The sequence below is a fragment of the Cavia porcellus genome, unplaced genomic scaffold (assembly GCF_034190915.1).
Source record: "Cavia porcellus strain 051 isolate PalLab524CR breed Dunkin Hartley unplaced genomic scaffold, mCavPor4.1 scaffold_4, whole genome shotgun sequence".
Taxonomy (NCBI): Eukaryota; Metazoa; Chordata; class Mammalia; order Rodentia; family Caviidae; genus Cavia; species Cavia porcellus.
In genome coordinates, this window is record NW_026947487.1 from 55,136,241 (window position 1) to 55,155,813 (window position 19,573).

The 19,573-nt window shown below is 46.9% G+C and overlaps 1 protein-coding gene across 1 annotated transcript; it reads left to right on the forward strand.

Annotated features, from left to right (window-relative positions):
- The first annotated feature begins 80 nt into the window (after positions 1-80).
- On the forward strand, positions 81-17,914 carry F7 (coagulation factor VII). Its single transcript, XM_003477502.5, has 8 exons — positions 81-12,226; positions 14,260-14,420; positions 14,888-14,912; positions 14,983-15,096; positions 15,182-15,322; positions 15,983-16,092; positions 16,458-16,581; positions 17,038-17,914. The coding sequence occupies exons 1-8, from the start codon at positions 12,157-12,159 to the stop codon at positions 17,628-17,630; spliced, it is 1,338 nt and encodes a 445-aa protein (XP_003477550.2). The 5' UTR covers positions 81-12,156; the 3' UTR covers positions 17,631-17,914.
- Positions 17,915-19,573: the final 1,659 nt, after the last annotated feature.

Consider the following 19,573-nt stretch of genomic DNA (forward strand, 5'->3'; position numbering starts at 1 on the left):
ACATCCGGTTAAGAACCACATTCGCTCCCTGCAGCTAAGTCATTGAATGGCTTGATTACTACCTGAGGAGCTGTGCATCGTATGTGCATACAATGTCCAGAACAGAGAAATTGTCAAAGGAAACTCCAGCTGGATGGCTTGGCTTTTACTTGCAGAATTCTTACATGCAGTACTGCAGTGAATAACAACATACATAGCAGCAGTGCATGCCCTGTGCTGTACAGTTAGCAGAAATTACAGTGCAGATAGACAGTGTTTGCAAAACAAGAGAGCTCTGTAAACAAGATGTGCAGAGCTTACAAAAAAACACTGGTCACAGGTCCAAAAGGTGTGCCTTGGTCATAAGTCAAAACAGTTATTAAACAGATCATTAAATGGAGAATCTCTGTACAAGTTACAACAGGACAGAGCGGGGCTAAGGGGCTTGAGGAAGGCACAGCTAGCAAGCATCTCACATCAGACGGTGGAAATGATGAAATAGCATGAGGTTACACATGTGGGAAATACCATCAGCTGCAGAGTGTAGTGGAGCCACTGCAGGATAACCCCCTTGACAGCTTCTGACCAGAAAGTTGGAGAAGGAAAGAAGAGTTTTGTTCTGGCAGAAACGATGGGGGAGGGGAAGCCACAAATGTCATGGAGAAGTGAGTGCGGGCTTGTCTAGCCATGGCAGGGAACTGATGTGTGAACTAAGTGGTGCAGAGAGCTGATGTGCCAGATGAGCACCAAGAGGGACCACAAATATCTGCTATAGGAGACCCCAAAACAAAACTAGGCAAAGTATGGAAAGAAAAGGAAGCAAATAGACCAGATAAATACCAACCAGGGAAAGGTGGCCCAGCAACACTAATGACATGTAGAATCAAACTTAATGAAAATTAAACAGCAGTAGCTGCCTGGGAATCACAGACTTGCCTTCAACCAGTAATAAGGTTCAGAAGACAGAAGGTGAACCTCAGTGGGCTGGGCATGGGGTTTTCATTTCCCATGGAAACCTATACCTGTATGTCTTCAAATGTAGAAAACTATGTACCATTTTCCAACACGCATGAAACATACACTGTTTACAAAATGATGAAAAGGTGTTTGGGAATCTAAAAGTGTATTTCTGAGCCCTGTGTTAGGGTGCAGTGTTCCTGGGGTTCTGTGCCCAGGGCTGGGGAGTATTGCTTGAGACCACCAGATATCTGCAGGGGCTACATGGCTGAGACCCACGTCTGCAGCTGACTGTCTAGTTTTTATGTGGTCACATTAATAAGTTTCTCATTTAAGGAAGCTAAGAAGAAAGACAAGTAAAACTCAAAAATATAAACAAGGAATTATTACAAGTGAAAACAAAAGCCAAATCAATGAAAAATGAAATCTTAGGGCCAGGGATTTAGTTCAGTGGTGCAGTGCCTTCCTGGCAAGCATGGGGTCCTGAGTTCCATTTCTAGTATCCCAAAACAAAACAAAACCTTGTTCCTTGAAAAATCTGGTAAAATTGGCTAACTTAAAAATGTGAAACTTCACAATGTATAAAGGTTTTAAATGGAAAATAAATAGGAAATAATGTTTTGAAAAGCCAAATTGCCAAAATTGAACCAGGAGAAATAAAATACTTGGGTTAATAAATGAATGAATAACAGAGAAAGTAAATCACAGTAAAAAATTTTATCCCAAATATACCACGTAGGTTTTTCGGAATATAAAGATACCAATACTAACTTCAGCCAACTTACATAAAGAATATAAAAGAGAGAAGCAACTCAACAAACTAATGAAGGAAGTGCTTTAGTCACTTTCTTGTCCCTGAGACACGCTCATAAACTAAGAGAGAGGCTTAGCTCAGCTCATAGTTTTAGCCCATTATTAGCCAACTCCCAGGCATCAATGGCATGGCAAAGCGGCAAGCCCTGGGATGTTCCTTCCATCATGATGGTTATGAAGCAGAGAGTGGGAAGGGGACCCTCTGGGTCACACCCCCAGTAACTGCCTCTCCCAACTAGACCCCACCTCTTAATAGCAAATGAACTATAAGGCCTCATCATCCAGTCACCTTCCAAAAGCCCCTACCTATGAGTGCATGAGGACGTTGAGGGACATCTAGATATAAATCAGCATTTGACCCATGGCCTCCAAAAGATGTGTGTACATTTCTTTATGCAAAACAATTAGCTCATCTAAGAATCACCAAAGTCAGCAGTCTTAGCTGAAAAGTTCAAGTCCAAAGTCTCCTATGAGATGCAAGGCAAACTCATAGCTGTGAGCCTTTATAAAAATCAAAAAGCTAAACATTATTGACATACAATGGCACAAGGTAAACTTTCCAAATGGGAGGAATAGGGGGCTGGAAACCAGTGGGACAATAGCAAAACCAAAACCCATCAGGGCAAACATTAAACCATGTAGCTACATTTTCAGTACCTTGGACAAACCTGAGCTCCAAAAGACTTGGATGGCTTCATTCTTACTACATTGCAGGTTGCAACACTCATGGCTTCTCTTCAGGTAACTTTGCTCACTGTCTATGGTCTTCTTCAGCCAACATTTCTTTTTTTTTTTTTTTTTTTTTTATCGGTACCGGGGATCGAATTCATGACTGCCTGCTTACAAGGCAGGCGCTTATGCCACTGGGCTAAATCCCCAGCCCCTCAGCCAACATTTCTGATTCCTGGCATTTCCAGCTTCCTGGAGTCTTCATTGCACTTTCAGCTTTACACCCAAAGCTTTATGCACTGCCCTCTCAGGAACACACTTTCCTGGCCTCCCAGGCCTGCTCCTGAAATCTAAGTGGAAACCTCCCACATTACAACTCCTGCATTCTGCATGCTTGTGAAACTAGCACCACACGAATGACATTTAGGTCTGCAAACAGTTCAGGCAGTAGTGGGCCCCCTTGTGTCATGACTGCAGAGGCCTAAATAGCTGAGTACCCTGACTCAAATCCAGAGGAACCAATTCATCAGTAGTCTGTTTTGAGTAGGGTGCTCTGGGGATGTCTTTTCAAAGCAGAGTCTCATTTTTGTACCTTGGAGCCCTGGAAGGGTGAGGTTTTGCTGGTACTTCATGTATGCTCAAGGCATGTTTCCTATTGTCTCCATCCAAAGTACTTGGCTTCTTTTTAATGCTAATTGTTCTAGCAGCCAAGCTATCCTGGACCAAAACTTTGTAAGGATCAACATTATTGGTACTTTCTTTCTGTCCACCAGCAAAATTTTTCAAGTTAGTTTGCTCTGCTTTTTGGTCCCACTTCTCATGATAGATATAGCTAAAAGCTGCCAGCATTGCTCAGGCCACAACACTGGACTGTCTTGAAATTTTTTCAACTAGATTAATTAGTCTACCATCCTTAATCTCAATCTATGTTACACTCTCAGGACATGAGCAAAATGTGGACAAATTTTCTGCCAGAGCACAATGCACATGGCCTGGAGTCTAAATGGCAAAGCACTCCTTGTTCCCAACTGACACCTCCTGATGTTGGTCTTTACCATCTGCATTTCTGCCCACATTCTGGTCTTTTGCACTCCAATAAGAATCTCCTGTCAAGTTCAGCTGACAGTATTCTAGGGCTTCTCTAGTTGGCTCTCCAAATCTTTCCAAACATTTGCAACAAACCACTTCCAACTGTTTCTGAACCACATGTCCAGGTACATCACAGCAGCTGCTCCACTTTACTGGCACCAAAGTCTGTCTTAGTCCTGTTCTTGTTGCTAGGGCACAATAACAGCACCCCAACTAAAGGAAGAGAGGCTTACCTTGGCCCACAGTTTTAGTCCCTGGTTAGCTGACTTCCAGGCAGAGAGCATGGCAAGAGAGGCCCAGCACTGGAAAGCTGCTTATGTTGTGATGGCAGCCAGGAAGCAACAGAGAAGAAAGGGGAGCAGGAGGGAGATGAACACCCCCATGGACCCACCACTTCTGATCATGTGCCACCTCCTAACAGCAAGCTGGCTAGAAGCTACAATGGTCAAGTCATTTCCAAAAGGCCCACGTAGGGGCTCATGAGGCTTTTAGGGGAGGTCTAGCTTTAAACCATTCCATCAAGTATAACCTTGGTACCCCAAACTGAAAAGATCATGTAAGAAAAGAATCATACATTTGTGAAGGTAAGTGCAAAAAATTCCAAAAGCCCAAATGAATGTTTTACATAAAAGCAATATGGGCTGGGGTGCCTAGTATGTGTGAGGCCCTGGGTTCAATCCCCAGCATTGCAAAGAAAAAAAAAAATAACACATTGTCATCCCTTTTTTCCAGTACTGGGAGGGTAGTGCAGTGTCAGAAACATGCTATTTTAATTTTCTAGAAAACTAACAGAAGCAAGTCACCAGTCCTGCAGACATACACACAAAAATGTCTTCATTGGCTTGGAGAACTGTGGAGTTCTAAGCAAGCAGGCGGGCACCCACTTTCCCCTGAGCCCAGCTTGTTTGGGACCCTCTAGCCTTCTGGGTACACTGGAACAGCTAGGCTGGTCTAGGACACCTGCATCCGCCTCCCCATTCAAGCTGTGCTTGGAGAACTGTGGAGTTCTAAGCAACCAAGTGGGTGCCCACTTTCCCCCAGAGTCCAGCTTGTTGGGACTGTGGAGTTCTAAGCAAGAAGGCAAGCACCACTGGTTCCAGAGGCCCGGCGGCTTGGGGGAACAGGATGCCAGAGGCCCAAGAGATGCGGGCATAGAAGTGGATTTCCAACAGAACCTGAGGAAGCTTTCGAATAACACTTGAAACACAGAAATACAGGAAAATGACAAAATGAAAGACCAAATTCCAATCTCAAACCTCCAGCCCATCCCAAGAAACCTTAGGAGTGATGTATATAGAAGAAAATATATGCCATATACCTCAAATATCAGACAATAGCTACTGAAGTAAACAAGCAACTCCAGGAAGCTTTAAAGGAATTCAAACTAGAAATAATCTCCCACATAAAAGAAGCAATGATAAAAGAAATGAAAGAGATGCTGAACATAAGAAAACACAGTTAAAAAATTGGAGGAACTAAACAAAAAGAATCCCTAGATGAGCAATATAAGAAACAAACAGAATACATAAAGCAGATGCACAAAGATACACAGGAAATCAGAAATTCCACTGAAAGCTATAAAAACCGCCTCAATGAAAGTGAAGATAGAATTTCAGACCTTGAAGACAAGATTGCAGCTAGAGAACAGGAAAGGAAAGATCTTTTAAAAATAACAAAGAATCAGGAAATAATTCAACTGCAAGATGATTCAAAGAAAAACAACGTAAGATTGATAGGGATTAATGAAAAAGAAGGGGATGACATAAAGGACGTCAAGAGGATATTTAAAGAAGTAATAGCTGATAATTTCCCAAGCATGAGATTGAAAACCAACATCAGGTTCAGTGAAGCTTATAGAACTCCAAATAGTCATAACCAAAATAAAACTACACTCAGACATATAATAATCACCATCCCAGAAATCCAACACAAGAATAGATTATTAAAAGCTGTCAGAGAGAAAAGACAGATCACTTATAAAGGAAAACCTATCAGAATCACAGCAGACTTCTCAGCACAAACAATAAAGTCATGAAGAGCATAGAGTAAAGTATTACAGATCCTAAAGGAAAATGATTTCCAACCTAGACTGATGTACCCTGCAAAACTATCCTTCAAAATCAGTGGTGAAATAAGATATATCCATGACAAAGAACAGCTGAAGAACTTCATGATAGGGGCTGGGGATTTAGCTCAGCAGCATAAGCACCTGCCTTGTGAGCAGGCGGTCATGAGTTCGATCCCCAGTACCGATAAAAATGAAAAAGACAAAAAAAAAAAAAAAAAAAAAGAACTTCCTGATCACCAAGCCAACCCTGCAAAAAATACTGAAAGACAGTTTAGATACACTTAGGAAAAAGCCACTAAGCAAAGCAGATAATTAAACAGAACACAAAGATAAAGATGCAACAGCAGAAAGATAACATGTCAACAATAAACCAACAGATAACAGTTATAACCATTAATGTAAATGGTCTCAATGCCCCAATTAAAAGATACAGACTGGCAGAATGGATCAAGAAACAAAATCCAACCATATGTTGTCTACAAGAAACCCATCTAACCCAGAAGGATACTCACAGACTGACAGTCAAAGGATGGAAAACAATACTCCATGCAATGGGAACCAAAAAAAAAAAAAAAAAAGCAGGAGTAGCCATTCTGTTTGCAGACAATGTGAACTTTAAACCAATAATGATCAGAAGAGACAAAAAAGGTCACTGCGTACTCGTTAGGGGAAAACTTCAAAAGGAAGAGATAACTATCTTAAATATATATGCACCAAATGCCAGAGCACCCAGTTATATAAAACAAGTATTAACAGAAATGAAAAATCAAATTATCAGTAACACAATTGTAATAGGAGACCTTAACACATCATTGACAACAAGGGACAGATCAACCAGACAGAAAATCAGCAAAGAAATAACAGAACTAAATCACACATGTGAACAAATGGGTGTTCCATCCAACATCAGAATACATATTCTTCTCAGCAGCACACGGGTCATTCTCTAAAATAGACCATATATTAGCTCACAGAACATGTTTAAATAAATGCAAAAGAGTTGAAATTATCCCTTGCATGTTATTGGATCATAGCACTTTGAAATTAGAAATTAATGATAAAAGATACTGCAAAAATCCCACAAACACATGGAAACTGAATAACACATTCTTGAGTAATCAGTGGGTCACAGGGGAAATTAAAGAAGAAATTAAACAATACCTACAAGAAAATGAAAATACAAATACAACTTACCGGAATCTGTGGGATGCAATGAAAGCCGTCCTTAGAGGAAAATTTATTGCACTGAGTTCCCACATCAGGAAAACAGAATGAATACAAATAAATAACCTGATGCTACACCTCAAACAGCTAGAAAAAGAAGAGCAAGTCAAGCCCAAAGCCAAAAGAAGAGAGGAAATTATACAAATCTGAGCACAACTCAATGCAATAGAGACTAACATTCCAATCAATGAATCAAAGAGTTAGTTCTTTGAAAGAATAAATAAAATTGATAAGCCCCCAGCCACCCTTATTTAGAAAAGGAAAGAAAAAGCTCAGATTCATGCAATAAGAAATGAAAAAGGTGAAATCACTACAGACTGTATAGAAATACAGAAGATCATCAACACCTATTTTGGAAACTTCTACTCTCAAAGATTTGATAACACAGAAGAAATAGACAGATTTCTAGGAACATATGAAGTACCAAAGCTAGGTCAAGAGGATGTAAAACTGCTGAATAACCCAATTTCCATTAATGAAATTTAAAATATAATTAAGTCCTTACCTACAAAGAAGAGTCCAGGCCCAGATGGATTCACTGCAGAATTCTACAAGAAATACAAAGAAGACCTAATGCCAACACTCCTCATACTTTTCAATGAAATTGAAAGGGAAGCAATCCTTCCTAAGTCATTCCTGGAAGCAAATATTACTCTAGTACCAAAACCTGAGAAAGACCCAACTAAAAAAGAGAACTATAGACCAATCTCCCTAATGAATACAGATGCAAAAATCCTCAATAAAATATTGGCAAATAGGATACAGCAAATCATCAAGAAGATTATACACCATGACCAAGTGGGATTCAACATATGTAAATCAATAAATGTAATCCACCATATCAATAAAGCCAAAAGTAAGAATGACATGATCATTTCTATAGATGCAGAAAAAGCTTTCGATAAGGTCCAACATTCATTCATGATAAGAACTTTACAGAAAATTGGAATAGATGGTCTTTACCTCAATATAATAAAGGCCATCTATGACAAACCAACAGCCAGTATCATACTAAATGACCAAAAATTGAAAGCCTTTACTTTAAAATCAGGCACAAGACAATGATGTCCTTACCACTCCTATTTAATCTAGTACTGGAAATACTAGCCAGAACAATTAGACAAGAGAGAGAAATAAAAGGGGTAAAGATAGGGAAAAAAGAAGTTAAATTATCATTGTTTGCAGATGACATGATACTCTACATAGAAGACCCCCTAAGCTCCATTGAAAGACTCTTAGATATAATAAATAAATTCAGTAATGTAGCTGATGACAAAATCAATACTCAAAAATCAATAGCATTCCTATACACTAACAACAAAATCACAGAGAAATAAGAGAAGCCACACCCTTCACACTAGCAACCAAAAAAATGAAATATTTAGGAATTACTCATATGAAAGAAGTGAAAGACCTATACAGGAAAAATTATAATACACAGAAAAAAGAAATTGAAGAGATCTCTGAAAATGGAAAGACATCCCTTGCTTATGGATAGGAAGAATAAATATTGTGAAAATGGCCATTCTCCCAAAACTCTTATACAGATTCAATGTAATCCCAATAAAAATACTATCAATATACCTCATAGATCTAGAGAAATCACTCCTAAAATTCATCCGGAGCGAGAAAAGACCTAGAATAGCAAACAGTTCTAAGCAACAAAGGCAAGGCAGGAGGCATCACAATCCCTGACTTGAAGTTATACTACAAAGCAACCATAGCAAAATCAACATGGTACTAGAATCAAAACAGAGCTGAAGATCAATGGAATAGATTAGAAGATACAACCACAACTACAAACACACTCAACCACCTTATCTTTGATAAAGGAGCCAAACAGGTTCACTGGAAGAACGACAGTCTTCTTAATAAATAGTGTTGGAAAAACTGGCTCTGCATTTGCCAAAAACTAAAAACTAGACCCATGCCTATCACCATGTACTAAATTAAAATCTAAATGAATTAAAGATCTGAATATTAAAACAGAAACACTAAATCTGTTAGAAGACAAATTGGGTAGAAACCTTGAAGACATAGGGGTAGGTAGAGAATTCATGAACAGGACTCAAACCGCACAGGAAGTACTTCCCAGAATCAATAACTGGGACCACCTCTTATTAAAAAGTTTCTGCATGTCAAAAGAAATATCCAGCATAGTGAAAAGAAAACCCACAAACTGGGAAAAAAATCTTAGTGAACTCTCCCTCAAAAGACTTCTGTCTAAAACATATAAAAAATTTTTAAGAATCAGACTCCCAAAATTCAAAGATCCAATCCAAAAATGGGCATCTGAGATGAATACACACTTTTCAGATGAAGAAATACAGATGGCAAATAAATACATGAAAAAATGTTCATCATCATTAGTCATTAGAGAAATGCAAATTAAAGCCACACTGAGATTCCATCTCACTCCTGAAAGAATGGCCAGGATCAAGAAAACCACCAACAACAAATGCTGGAGAGGCTGTGGGGGAAAACGAACTCTCCTGCACTGTTGCTGGGAGTGTATACTGGTGCAACCATTGTAGAGGTCAGTCTGGAGATTTCTCAAAAAGCTGGGATTGGAAGTCCCATTTGTTCCAGCTATTCCACTTCTAGGCATATTCCCAGAAGAACTGAAAGCATCATACCACAGTGATATATGTGCACCTATGTTTATAGCAGCACAATTTGTAATCGCCAAGTGTCCATCAACTGAGGAATGGATAAAAAAGTTGTATTATTATACAGTGGAGTACTACTCAGCTATAAAGAAGGATCACATTGAGATATTTATAAATAAATGGATGCAGCTTGAGACCACACTCATAAGTGAAATAAATCAAACTCACGTATATGACTACCGAATAGTTTCCCTATTGTAGGAAAAGATTCAGATATAGAAAAGTGTATGGTAATCATGATTCCCCATTATGTAGCTTTGAAGCCTTATAAAGCTTTCACTCATTAATTGGAATGGCTTTATTCTGGGCTGTTATTATTGCCTGTGATGAAATGAACAGCTATTTTGAAGAAAACAAGACATCATAATAGCTAGTGCTGATTTAATACATCTTATTTTGAAGTCCCATCAAACTGTTGCTCTTCTGTCTCCATTGGTTTTATCATGTTGTATCTTTCTGGATTTTATTATATGTGATAGTATAAACAAAAATTTTTATAGACAAAGATAATATAGAAACCATTGTTCGTTTTCCGTTAGCTGGTTCTAAATACCCTTCATCCACTTGAATGGTTTCACACTGTCTTGATATGTTTGATGCTATACTATGTGAAGTTATATTCAAATATTTCAAGGAAAGAGACACTATGGTAACTACTATTAAGTCGAGTTATCTTGTAGTGAAGCACTAGGTTGCTGAAACTGTCATGCTTTGACATGTATTGTTATGTTGTTATATGCTTTTTTATCTCAATCTCCCCCTTATTCATAAAAAAATTATTTATTTATTTTATTATATTATTTTTTTAATTAAGGGAAAAAATAAAAAAAATTAGCAGGATATATTATAACTTTTTTGATTTCCTATTAACTTGAGTTGAAGCCCTATATTACTCCCACTATCTTGTTTTGACTGATTAGACTGTTCCGTTCTGTTTAATAGTATCAAGTTTGAGGGTATAGGCAACTACTTTGAAGGCAATAAGATTCACTTATGATGCCCATTCTACTTAGAATATTATCTTCTTTTGAAGTCCTGTAATGTTTCCAATTTTAGGTTTTATTGGTCTTGTTCTGTACTGTTTTGTTCAATTTTATTATACCTAATGATATAGGCAATTCTTTTTAAGGAAGCAAGAGGCATTATGGTAACCATTGTTGATAACCTTGTATTCTGTTCTTACATCATGTGCTATGTCTATCCTTGGTTTTGACTGACAGCTTTGTTTTGTCATATTTGATTTTATTCTCTTCCAAAAAAAAGTAATAAGAACTATGGGAGTAATAAAACCCAAAATGTGTAAATTTTTGTTGTAAAAAAGTGCTCTAAAGGATAAAAATGCAAGTATGTTTAGGTGTGTTAAGATAGATGACCATATTACTGAGTTTTTCTTGGATCATTGAACACAACTGTTTGCAGTCTCACTGTTTGAATGTCCACTTTGTATGCTTTAATCCTGTAACTTGAACAACTGTTTCTAAGATGACAATATGTAATCTATTAATAGTGATTTCTTACCGTTTTTTTTTTTGTAATTCTGTATTACTTGTACCCTTATACTGTTTTGTTTTGTTTTTCCTAAAAAAAAAGTCTTCATTGACAATGACAGGATACTTCATTGACAACATTTAGCGAGGAGCAGGAGAACATTTTCCTAAGTCAATAAAGTATAGCTAACAAAATCCTCACCCCAAAATCGTAGACATTGAGATACTTGAGGACTGTCCCCAAGAACACAGAACACCTTCCCCAAGAACACAGAGACGCCTTCCACCACACAATGTAATGTGACTTACTGAAATCCCTAGCAACTGCCCGAGAGAGAAAGCAAGGGGGCCCATGGGTTGAACAGTGCCTTCACCAAAGCACGCCGTATGGGCTCACAGGGCATCAGAACTGATGTGTGTTCTGTAGACAAACTAATGAAACCTTAGAAGGCATGACAGAGGGCCTAAGTCGTGGAGGATAGTGTGTGGCTGCAGCAAGTGGACATCTGCCCAAGGTCGTTTCTCTCTAGTTCTCCGCTAAGTCAGATGTGATTTGGTTTAAATCCCAGCAGAGTTTTGGGGAGTTAGAAAATGGGCCACACAGATCCAAGAACAGCACAATCATTCTGAGGAGGGAAGGGTTTGTCTGTGTGGACAGAGCACAGAGCTGATCTCGGGAAGAACAGGCAGCCAGACGGGCAGAGGCCCTGGTCTGTGTCCTGGCCCAGAGAGAAGGGACTGGAGCTGGTGGCTGCTGTCTGGGCTGGGCCAGGTCTGCCTTCGGCCCCTAGGAAGCCAGGCCTCCCTGCAATGCAGGGCTTGGCAGGCAGAGTCTCCCTGAACCTCCACCTGCCCCTGCCCAATGCTCTGTCCCTGCTTGGTGTCCTCCCTGCAGGCTACGGGATCCCCCTGCCATTGGTGTTTCTCCACCCTCATCTCTGTCCGCTGAACCCAGGGCCGTGTGTTAAGCTTGTGCTAAGCACTTCTTCACACGCCCCTTTCTGCAAAGGAACCATCACTGGCCTGCACAGCTTCCTTCTTCCTGTCATGCCTGGTGCTGGCCACCGGGGTTGGTCTCTGAGGGTCAGGTGCAGCTTTCAGCCAGTGTCCAGTGCCTCCACCCTAGCCGTCCCGCCCTCTCGCCCTTTGCCCACCTGCTGCATCCGGACAGGACATCCTCGGCCAGGACAGCTGACGTCCCATGGCTTCCCCAGGCTGCAGGCTCACCCTGCTGTGCCTCCTGCTACTGCTGCAGGGGTCCCTGGCAGCAGGTAAGTCCTTCCAGGGGACTACCCTCTGGTGCTGTCTGTGGCAAGCTCCAGAGCTGGGCCTGGGCCCGGCCATGCTCTTGTTCTAGATATTTCCATCACTGAAAGCATTTGCTGACTGTTTGCTTTGAGGTTTGTTCCTTCCAAAACAAATATTGTCCAGGAGCTTACATACACCCACGCATGGGCACACAGGCACACACGCACCCAAAAACAGCCACAAACAGCCACCTGTGCACACAGACAGGAACATACCGATATGTACACAGGGACAGAGAACAAGTACAAACACTGCCAGACACGAGCATAGACACATGCATACGTGTGGTAGCTACATGGGTACCCATATGCAGATGGGAGCACACAGACACACAGGACAAGCACATGTGTGAGTGTCTGAAGTGCTATGAGGAACAGGCACTTTTGGGGGTGTGTGATGTGGGAAAATCTGGAAGTGGCTCAGAGTGCAGCTCCCAAAGCCTGCCACAGACACCTTGGGGTCGGCCCTTGAGACACTGGCTGAGGCTTTGTGGCCTCAGAGAAAACTCGGGCTCTTGCTGAAAGCTGGGAGCTCACCAGTGCCATGAGGTGCACGACACGAGTCCCTGCCTCAACCCCAAAACCTCCCTCCTGTCCAGGTGGATTCCCTAGGAATGCAGATAGTGCAGACATGCGGTGATTTTAAGGAAAGGGATGTAGTCTCTTAAGGAAAGGCTGTATGGCTGGGCAGCTGCCTCCCTTCCCTCTCATGTTTAGCAGGCCCCTGGTCTGTGTTTCCAGTCCATCAATACCATACTCACCCACAGTTCCTGGAGACCAAGTCACCACTTCAATCCCTTCTGAGGCCACCTCTTCCCTGCAAGCCCCTCCTCAGGTCACCCCCAGCTGCTTCCTGCCCGCCTTTGTTCTCAGGTCCCCTTCCCATGCAGCTGCCATTCCAGAGCACAGCTGCCACAGAGGGCTCTTGTGGTCACTACCTCTGTCTCTATCTCCACCTTATCCCCTGGGCACTGTGTGTGTGTCCCACCTGAAGAATCTGCAAGTTCAGGAGGTTCAGGCTGTTGGGGTCATGCCATCCTAGGCAGCCAGGGTGAACTCTCAGGGTCACCAGCCTCTCTTCCCTCATAAGCAGGATGGGGCTGTGGATCACCTGCTCTGTCAGCATCACTGTGAGAGCCAGGGGGATGTGGGAGGGGCTGGGGGTGAGGTGGGACCTAGGGCTGACAAGGACATACTGACTATCTTGGGAAGCTGAGGGGACTGAGTGGTTCCCCAGGACAGAGGATGGGGTAGGGTGGACATGAGAAATTTGGGTTTTCATATGGCACTTATGTAGTACCTATCCATATATGTTCACATGCACATTTTATGTTGCCAAGGGAATGCACAATATTTCCTTTTTATCATCACTTTTTTGCTCAGTATCATACTTCTTTTGGGAAAGGGGTTGAGACAGGGTCTCACTCTGCGGTTCAGGCTGGCCTTGATCTCACAGCAGTCCCCTGTCTCAGCCTCCCGCATGCTGGGATCACAAGCATGGCTGTCGTGTGTGCTCATGGCTTCCTGAGCACTGCAATTAATGCCAGCCTGGATGCCATACTACCATTACCAGTAGCTCCTCCGGGTTTTTTGCGTGACACTGAGTATTTCCTTATGCTAAATTCCCAAAAGTGAGGGTCAGCCAGTCAAAATCTGGCTGTATATGCACCCATAAGGCTGTGCCCTGTCACCTGTCACTGGCTGCCTGTGAGAAGCCATCCCACTTCAAATCCAGCCAGGCTTACTTTTCTGGAGTCCTTGGCCCTTGGGGCAGGCAGGGCACTGGTGACCAGCCCTGCCCTTGGTGCCACCCTGTGCAGCGGAGAGGCCAGGAGTGAGATCGCCTCAGTCACGATGGGGTGATCAGGCATGGCTGGCTCTCCTGAAGTGATGCAGTGGGACGACTTCCTTTGCTGACGGGGCAGGGCTAGGACAGGTAGCTCCATGCAAGCTTGGCGTGGCAGGCCACAGCATTTCTGGGATCTTCCGTTTGCCAGTGTTCATCACCCAGGAGGCAGCGCATGGCGTGCTGCGCAGGCAGAGGCGTGCCAACTCCTTTCTGGAGGAGCTGTGGCCAGGCTCCTTGGAGACGGAATGCATGGAGGAACCATGCACATTCGAGGAGGCCCGGGAGATCCTCAGGACCACCGAGAAGACGGTGAGCACCACCCAGATGTTGGCTGCCCAGGGATTGCAGGACGAGGCGAGCCAGGGCCACGGGGGCACACAAGCCTCAGAGTCTCCCTTGTTCCTGCACTGTGAGCACTCCAAGTGTTGGCAGAACATAGGGGTCAGGTCGCCTGGTGACGAAGAATGAGACCATGGATGGGGCAGGTAGGGCAATGGCAAGGAAGCAGAGGTCCTGCTGGCCACAGGACGTCCAAGCAGGAGCCCCATGAGGGCTTTTCGTCCAGAGCTCCCGTCTCAGCCAGCATGTGAGTCCTGTACCAGGGCACAGATGGAGGAGGCAGAGTTGGGGCAGACCTGAGGAAAAGTCATGGGGGGATTCTTCTGGGCAAACCTGACCCTGAGTCCCTGGGGAAGGGACAGCTGTGAGCTCCTTCCATGGACTCCGTCACTGTGGCTTTGGCGAATGTGTCTCATGTGGCTTCTTCCTCCTCCCAGAACCAGTTCTGGGCTTCATATACTGGTAAGTAGAGGTGGGGCTGTTCAGGGTCCCCCTAGTCCCTCTTCTCGTACACTCACACCAGCTTCCGCAGACGGGGACCAGTGTGCCTCAAACCCTTGCCAGAACGGAGGCACCTGCCAAGACGACTTCCGGCTGTACATCTGCTTCTGCCTCCCGAACTTCAGCGGCCGGAACTGTGAGACAAGTGAGGCCACCCCCTGCCCACAGCTGCAGATGGAGATGAGGACGTTCACCTTGGGCCCCTCTCAGCTCCCCCTTCCTGTTCCCAGACAGGAGCGCACTGCTGATCTGTGACAATGAGAATGGTGGCTGTGAGCAGTACTGCAGTGACCGCAAGGGAGACACGCGCATCTGCCGGTGCCACGCGGGGTACACTCTGCAGCCGGACCAGGTATCCTGCATGCCCACAGGTACCAGGCTCCAGGGGCTGCTGTCATATGGGTCTGTGGTGTCTGCTGCACCTCAGTGTCAGTGAAACCAAGGGACAGGGCTGGTCACCGATGGGGCACCTGTGACTGAGGTTGGGAGGACCCGTGGCAGGTGGCTACCTGTCTAGCAGGCTAGCACGTCAGTGCCCAGCAAGACACCCTGCAGGGCCCCACATCACAGGCATCCAGGGAGCAGGGCTTCAGGAAAATGTAGATTCCTGCCGCCAACCTTGGCTGATTGTGCTGTGATGCCCAAGGTGGAGACCTCCACACCCCAAGTTCCTGTGCCCAGCCTGGTCTGGAAGCTGGGCCAGCCGACCCCACTGATAGGCAGACACAGAACAGGGAACATGGGAGCATGGTGGTTGTACAACCATCTCATCTTCAACAGACCATCGCTCACCTCTTCATAATCTGCATGAAGCATCTTTCTTCTGTGAACCTGGCAGGCGCAGCTCCAGGGCAAGGTTTTGTGCCCTCTCCAGCTAGCCCCTCTGGGCTCCTGGGTCAGCAGCTTCCAGCAGGGCCTTCAGAATTGCCCTGCCCCAGCAGCCGGGGCCCCAAGGGTGGCCCTGCAGAGTGGCTTCCGGGTCTCATGCGTCATCCCTTATAAATACCCCTTCGCTGGTTTCCATCCCACAGTTGAATATCCATGTGGGAAAATACCAGTTCTGGAAAAAAGGAAGGACAGCAACATCCAAGGCCGAATTGTGGGAGGCCAGAAGTGTCCCAGAGGGGAGTGTCCATGGCAGGTAAGGCCTTCCTGGCCTGGCTGCCCCAAGCACATGTGGTCTCCGGCTGGGTCACCCTGCACAGCATGCCCACCACAGGCTCCGTGGGGAGCTCAGGGAAGAGGGACACAGCCACTGCACCCAGCCCTGCCCCTCCTTGCTTGGAGGGTGTGCACTGAGGTCCTGCTCAGCCACCAAGGGTCCTGTAGTGCTGGTATCCTGCCAGGGCTGGGAACCTCTGGTCCAGGGCACAGCCGCCAGGGCTGTGCAGCCTACTAGGGAAGGGGCCAGAGGACCCAGGTTCCAGATGGGAGCTGCATCAGCCAGCTGTGCCATCAGCTCAGGTGGGGACCCCAGGTGACCAGCATCTGTGTGTCTCCACCCAGGCCATCCTGATGTTCAATGGGGCACCACTGTGTGGGGGCTCCCTGCTGGAGACTGGCTGGGTGGTGTCTGCTGCCCACTGCTTCGACAAGCTTCAGAGCTTGAGGAACCTGTCTGTGGTGCTGGGTGAGTGCTGCCTGTGTCCTGCGGGAGGCAGGCTTGAGTGACCACGGCTGAGGCCAGGCTCCAGGCTACGTGGCTGGCAAGGTCCCTGAGTGGATGGGGCAGCACCAGGGCCACCCGCTTTGGCAACCATGCTTGGCCCCTTCCTGCTCCTAAAAGAACCAGGTGTGCAGGGGACCCAGAGCCACAATGGACCACGTGAGGCCCAGGAGCCTCTCCAGTTATACACTGATGTCCAGGGCTCCCACCCATTACCACCCTCTCACCCAGTCCAGAAGCACCTTGGTTACAGCCTCCCCACCCCCTTTCTACCCCCACAAGAGCCTGCAGCCCCTGGCAGCCCTGGGGTGCCTGCTTAGATGCACCCCTCACCCCATCTACCTGCCTGTCCCAGACCAGGGCACAGGGAGCTGGAGCCTGGGAGGGGCATGGCTGTGACCTTGCATGGGCTTCCTCCAGGTGAGCATGACCTCAGCGAGGTTGATGGCACTGAGCAGGTGCGAAAGGTGACACAAGTCATCTTCCCGGACACATATGTCCGGGGCCAGAAAGACCACGACATCGTGCTCTTGCGGCTGCAGCGGCCCGTAAACCTCACGGACTATGTGGTGCCTCTCTGCCTACCCGAGACGGCCTTCGCACAGGGCACACTGGCCAAAATCCGCTTCTCCCGTGTCAGTGGTTGGGGCCAGCTGCTGGACCGTGGCGCCATGGCTGTGGAGCTCATGGCCATTGAGGTGCCACGGCTGATGAACCAGGACTGCCTGGAACAGACTCAGAGGACAAACAGCTCGCCAGTGATCACCAAAAACATGTTCTGTGCCGGCTACTTGGACGGCACCAAGGACGCCTGCAAAGGGGACAGTGGGGGCCCACACGCCACGCAGTTCCGTGGCACGTGGTACCTGACAGGTGTGGTGAGCTGGGGTGAAGGCTGTGCGGCCGTGGGCCAGCTGGGCGTCTACACCAGGGTGGCCCGCTACATCGAGTGGCTGCGCAGGCTCATGCGCTCCCAGCCGGGGCGCAGTGTCCTGCGGGCCCCGCTCCTCTAGTCCCAGCCAGTCCCCGCATGCATCTGTGGCTGTGGCCAGGGGCAGAGAGAGACAGAGAGGGAGAGGACTCAAACTCCGGAGACCAGCACAGAGATGAGCAAGGGACCGAAGAGGAGCCCCAGGTGGCCCTGCCCCAGCTGAGGCGCATGTGCCTCGGAGGCCATCACTCCACCTCTCTTCTTCCTCCTGTACAAGCCACATCCTTGGTTCCATTAAACTTGCTTGGGGAAGTGTTGTCCCCAAGCTGGGGAACACTCTCCTGCCTTCCTGAGCACCTGACTCAACAGCTGGGGCTGCCTGCTGTCCCTCGGGTGGCCTGTGACCCCTTGGGGATCCCTCCTGTCTTGGGCAGGCATTCCAGAGAACAGAAGCTTGGGGATGGTGTGGAGTAGCCTCCCTACCAAGCCCTTTGTGTGGTACTTTTGAGGGGTCCAGGGAACAGCTGCTTGTGAATCACCAGAGAAGCACTGCATGGTCTGGGAGACTGAGGCAGGAGGACCCCAGTTCCAGTCCCACCTGAACAACTCGGCAAGACCTTGTCTCAAAAAATGAAAAAGGCTGAGAGAGAATACAGCTCAGCATAGAGGCTGAGTTCAATCCCAGAACCACACACACACACATGCAGGGCTAGGGTCTTGCTCAAGCAACTGTCAGGTAGGGAGGGGCCTAGTGAGCACCCACCCTGGCCATGTCTGTGGGTCACTGAGCCTACAGTCACCAGACAGTATAGATGAGGACAAACAGAGACACAGCAGGATGAGGATGCCGGCCGGCAGCCCCGGAGCACCTGCCCTCAGCGCCCGTCTCCAAGCGCATCTCAGGGTCGGGGCGCTGACACAGAGTGAGATGCCAGCCGCTGTGGTAAGCCTGCCACTCTTGCTGTACAGTAGGCCAGAGCCCACACACAGCTGCCCAGTTAGTACACAGGTTTCTGCCAGATCAGCCCCAGGGAAGTCCCAGGGCTGTACGACCACTGCAGAGAAGGCCCTGGCTAGCCTCGCTCCTAACAGCCTCCCAGCTGGCTGTGTGTGCACTGAGCCAGGGCTCCTGCATTTCCCTGCTCCACCTCTACTCTGAGTAGGATCATGTTCCTCAGTTTCCCCATCTGTCCTGGAGATGGGGTCTGTGGGGGTGGGGTGAGGGTGAGCAAGGTGCCAGGCTGGCTGGCATCTGTGGGAAAGCCAGGTCGAAACACAGAATCCAGAGGTCCAGGGCCTCCCCATCCCTCTTCACAGGAGCTACTCTTCCTGCAAGGACGAGGATGAGGATGAGGGAAGAGGGAGGAGATGCAGTATGGGGCAGGAGCCCGCCCACTTGTAGGGGGGAAGGGAGGGGCAGCTGGCAAGTGCCGTGGGCAGCACAGCCTAGTCCGTTTTCCCAGTCACCAATGGGCAGTGCAGGCACCTGCCGCATGGGCTGTGGGCAGATGGGTGCCAACCCCAACAGCTGACATGCTCACTCTGGGTCAGTGCCACCTGAGTACTGGGCCAGGAGATGGGGGGCAGAGGGGCCCACAGCCAGCACTGCTACCCCACTGGGGCCCAGACTCTGCGTCTCTACAAGCAGGTCACCTCTGTACACTGACCAGGCCCAGAGTGGCACTAGATGCTGGGCACCAATATACTCATCCCCAGGGCCAGGTGCAGCCCTGCCCTGAGTGGGGTGGTGCCCTCCTTGAACCAGCAGCCCTGACATCTCTCCATGGTGTCGATGGAGCAAACACTGCTGGAACCCCCTGGGTCAATGATGACTGTGGACCATGACTATGAAGGACAACCGGCCTGACCCCATGCAGGGTGCACATGGGGCAGCAGCTGGGGCTTTGAGGTAGTGGAGCACGCATGTGCAGAGCATTTGTGGGTGCAGCTTCTGATGAGGATCAGGTCACACTGCCATGCTGCCTGGGGAAGCCAGAGATGGTGGATGGGTCCCAGCTGCACACC

What these genes read in the sequence shown, in the direction of transcription:
- F7 (XM_003477502.5), top strand. Translation starts at nt 12,157, where the DNA reads ATGGCTTCCCCAGGCTGCAGGCTCACCCTGCTGTGCCTCCTGCTACTG. An exon ending in TCAGGACCACCGAGAAGACG is followed by an intron (nt 14,421 to 14,887) that starts GTGAGCACCACC and finishes TCCTCCTCCCAG; the next exon opens with AACCAGTTCTGGGCTTCATA. An exon ending in GAACCTGTCTGTGGTGCTGG is followed by an intron (nt 16,582 to 17,037) that starts GTGAGTGCTGCC and finishes GGCTTCCTCCAG; the next exon opens with GTGAGCATGACCTCAGCGAG.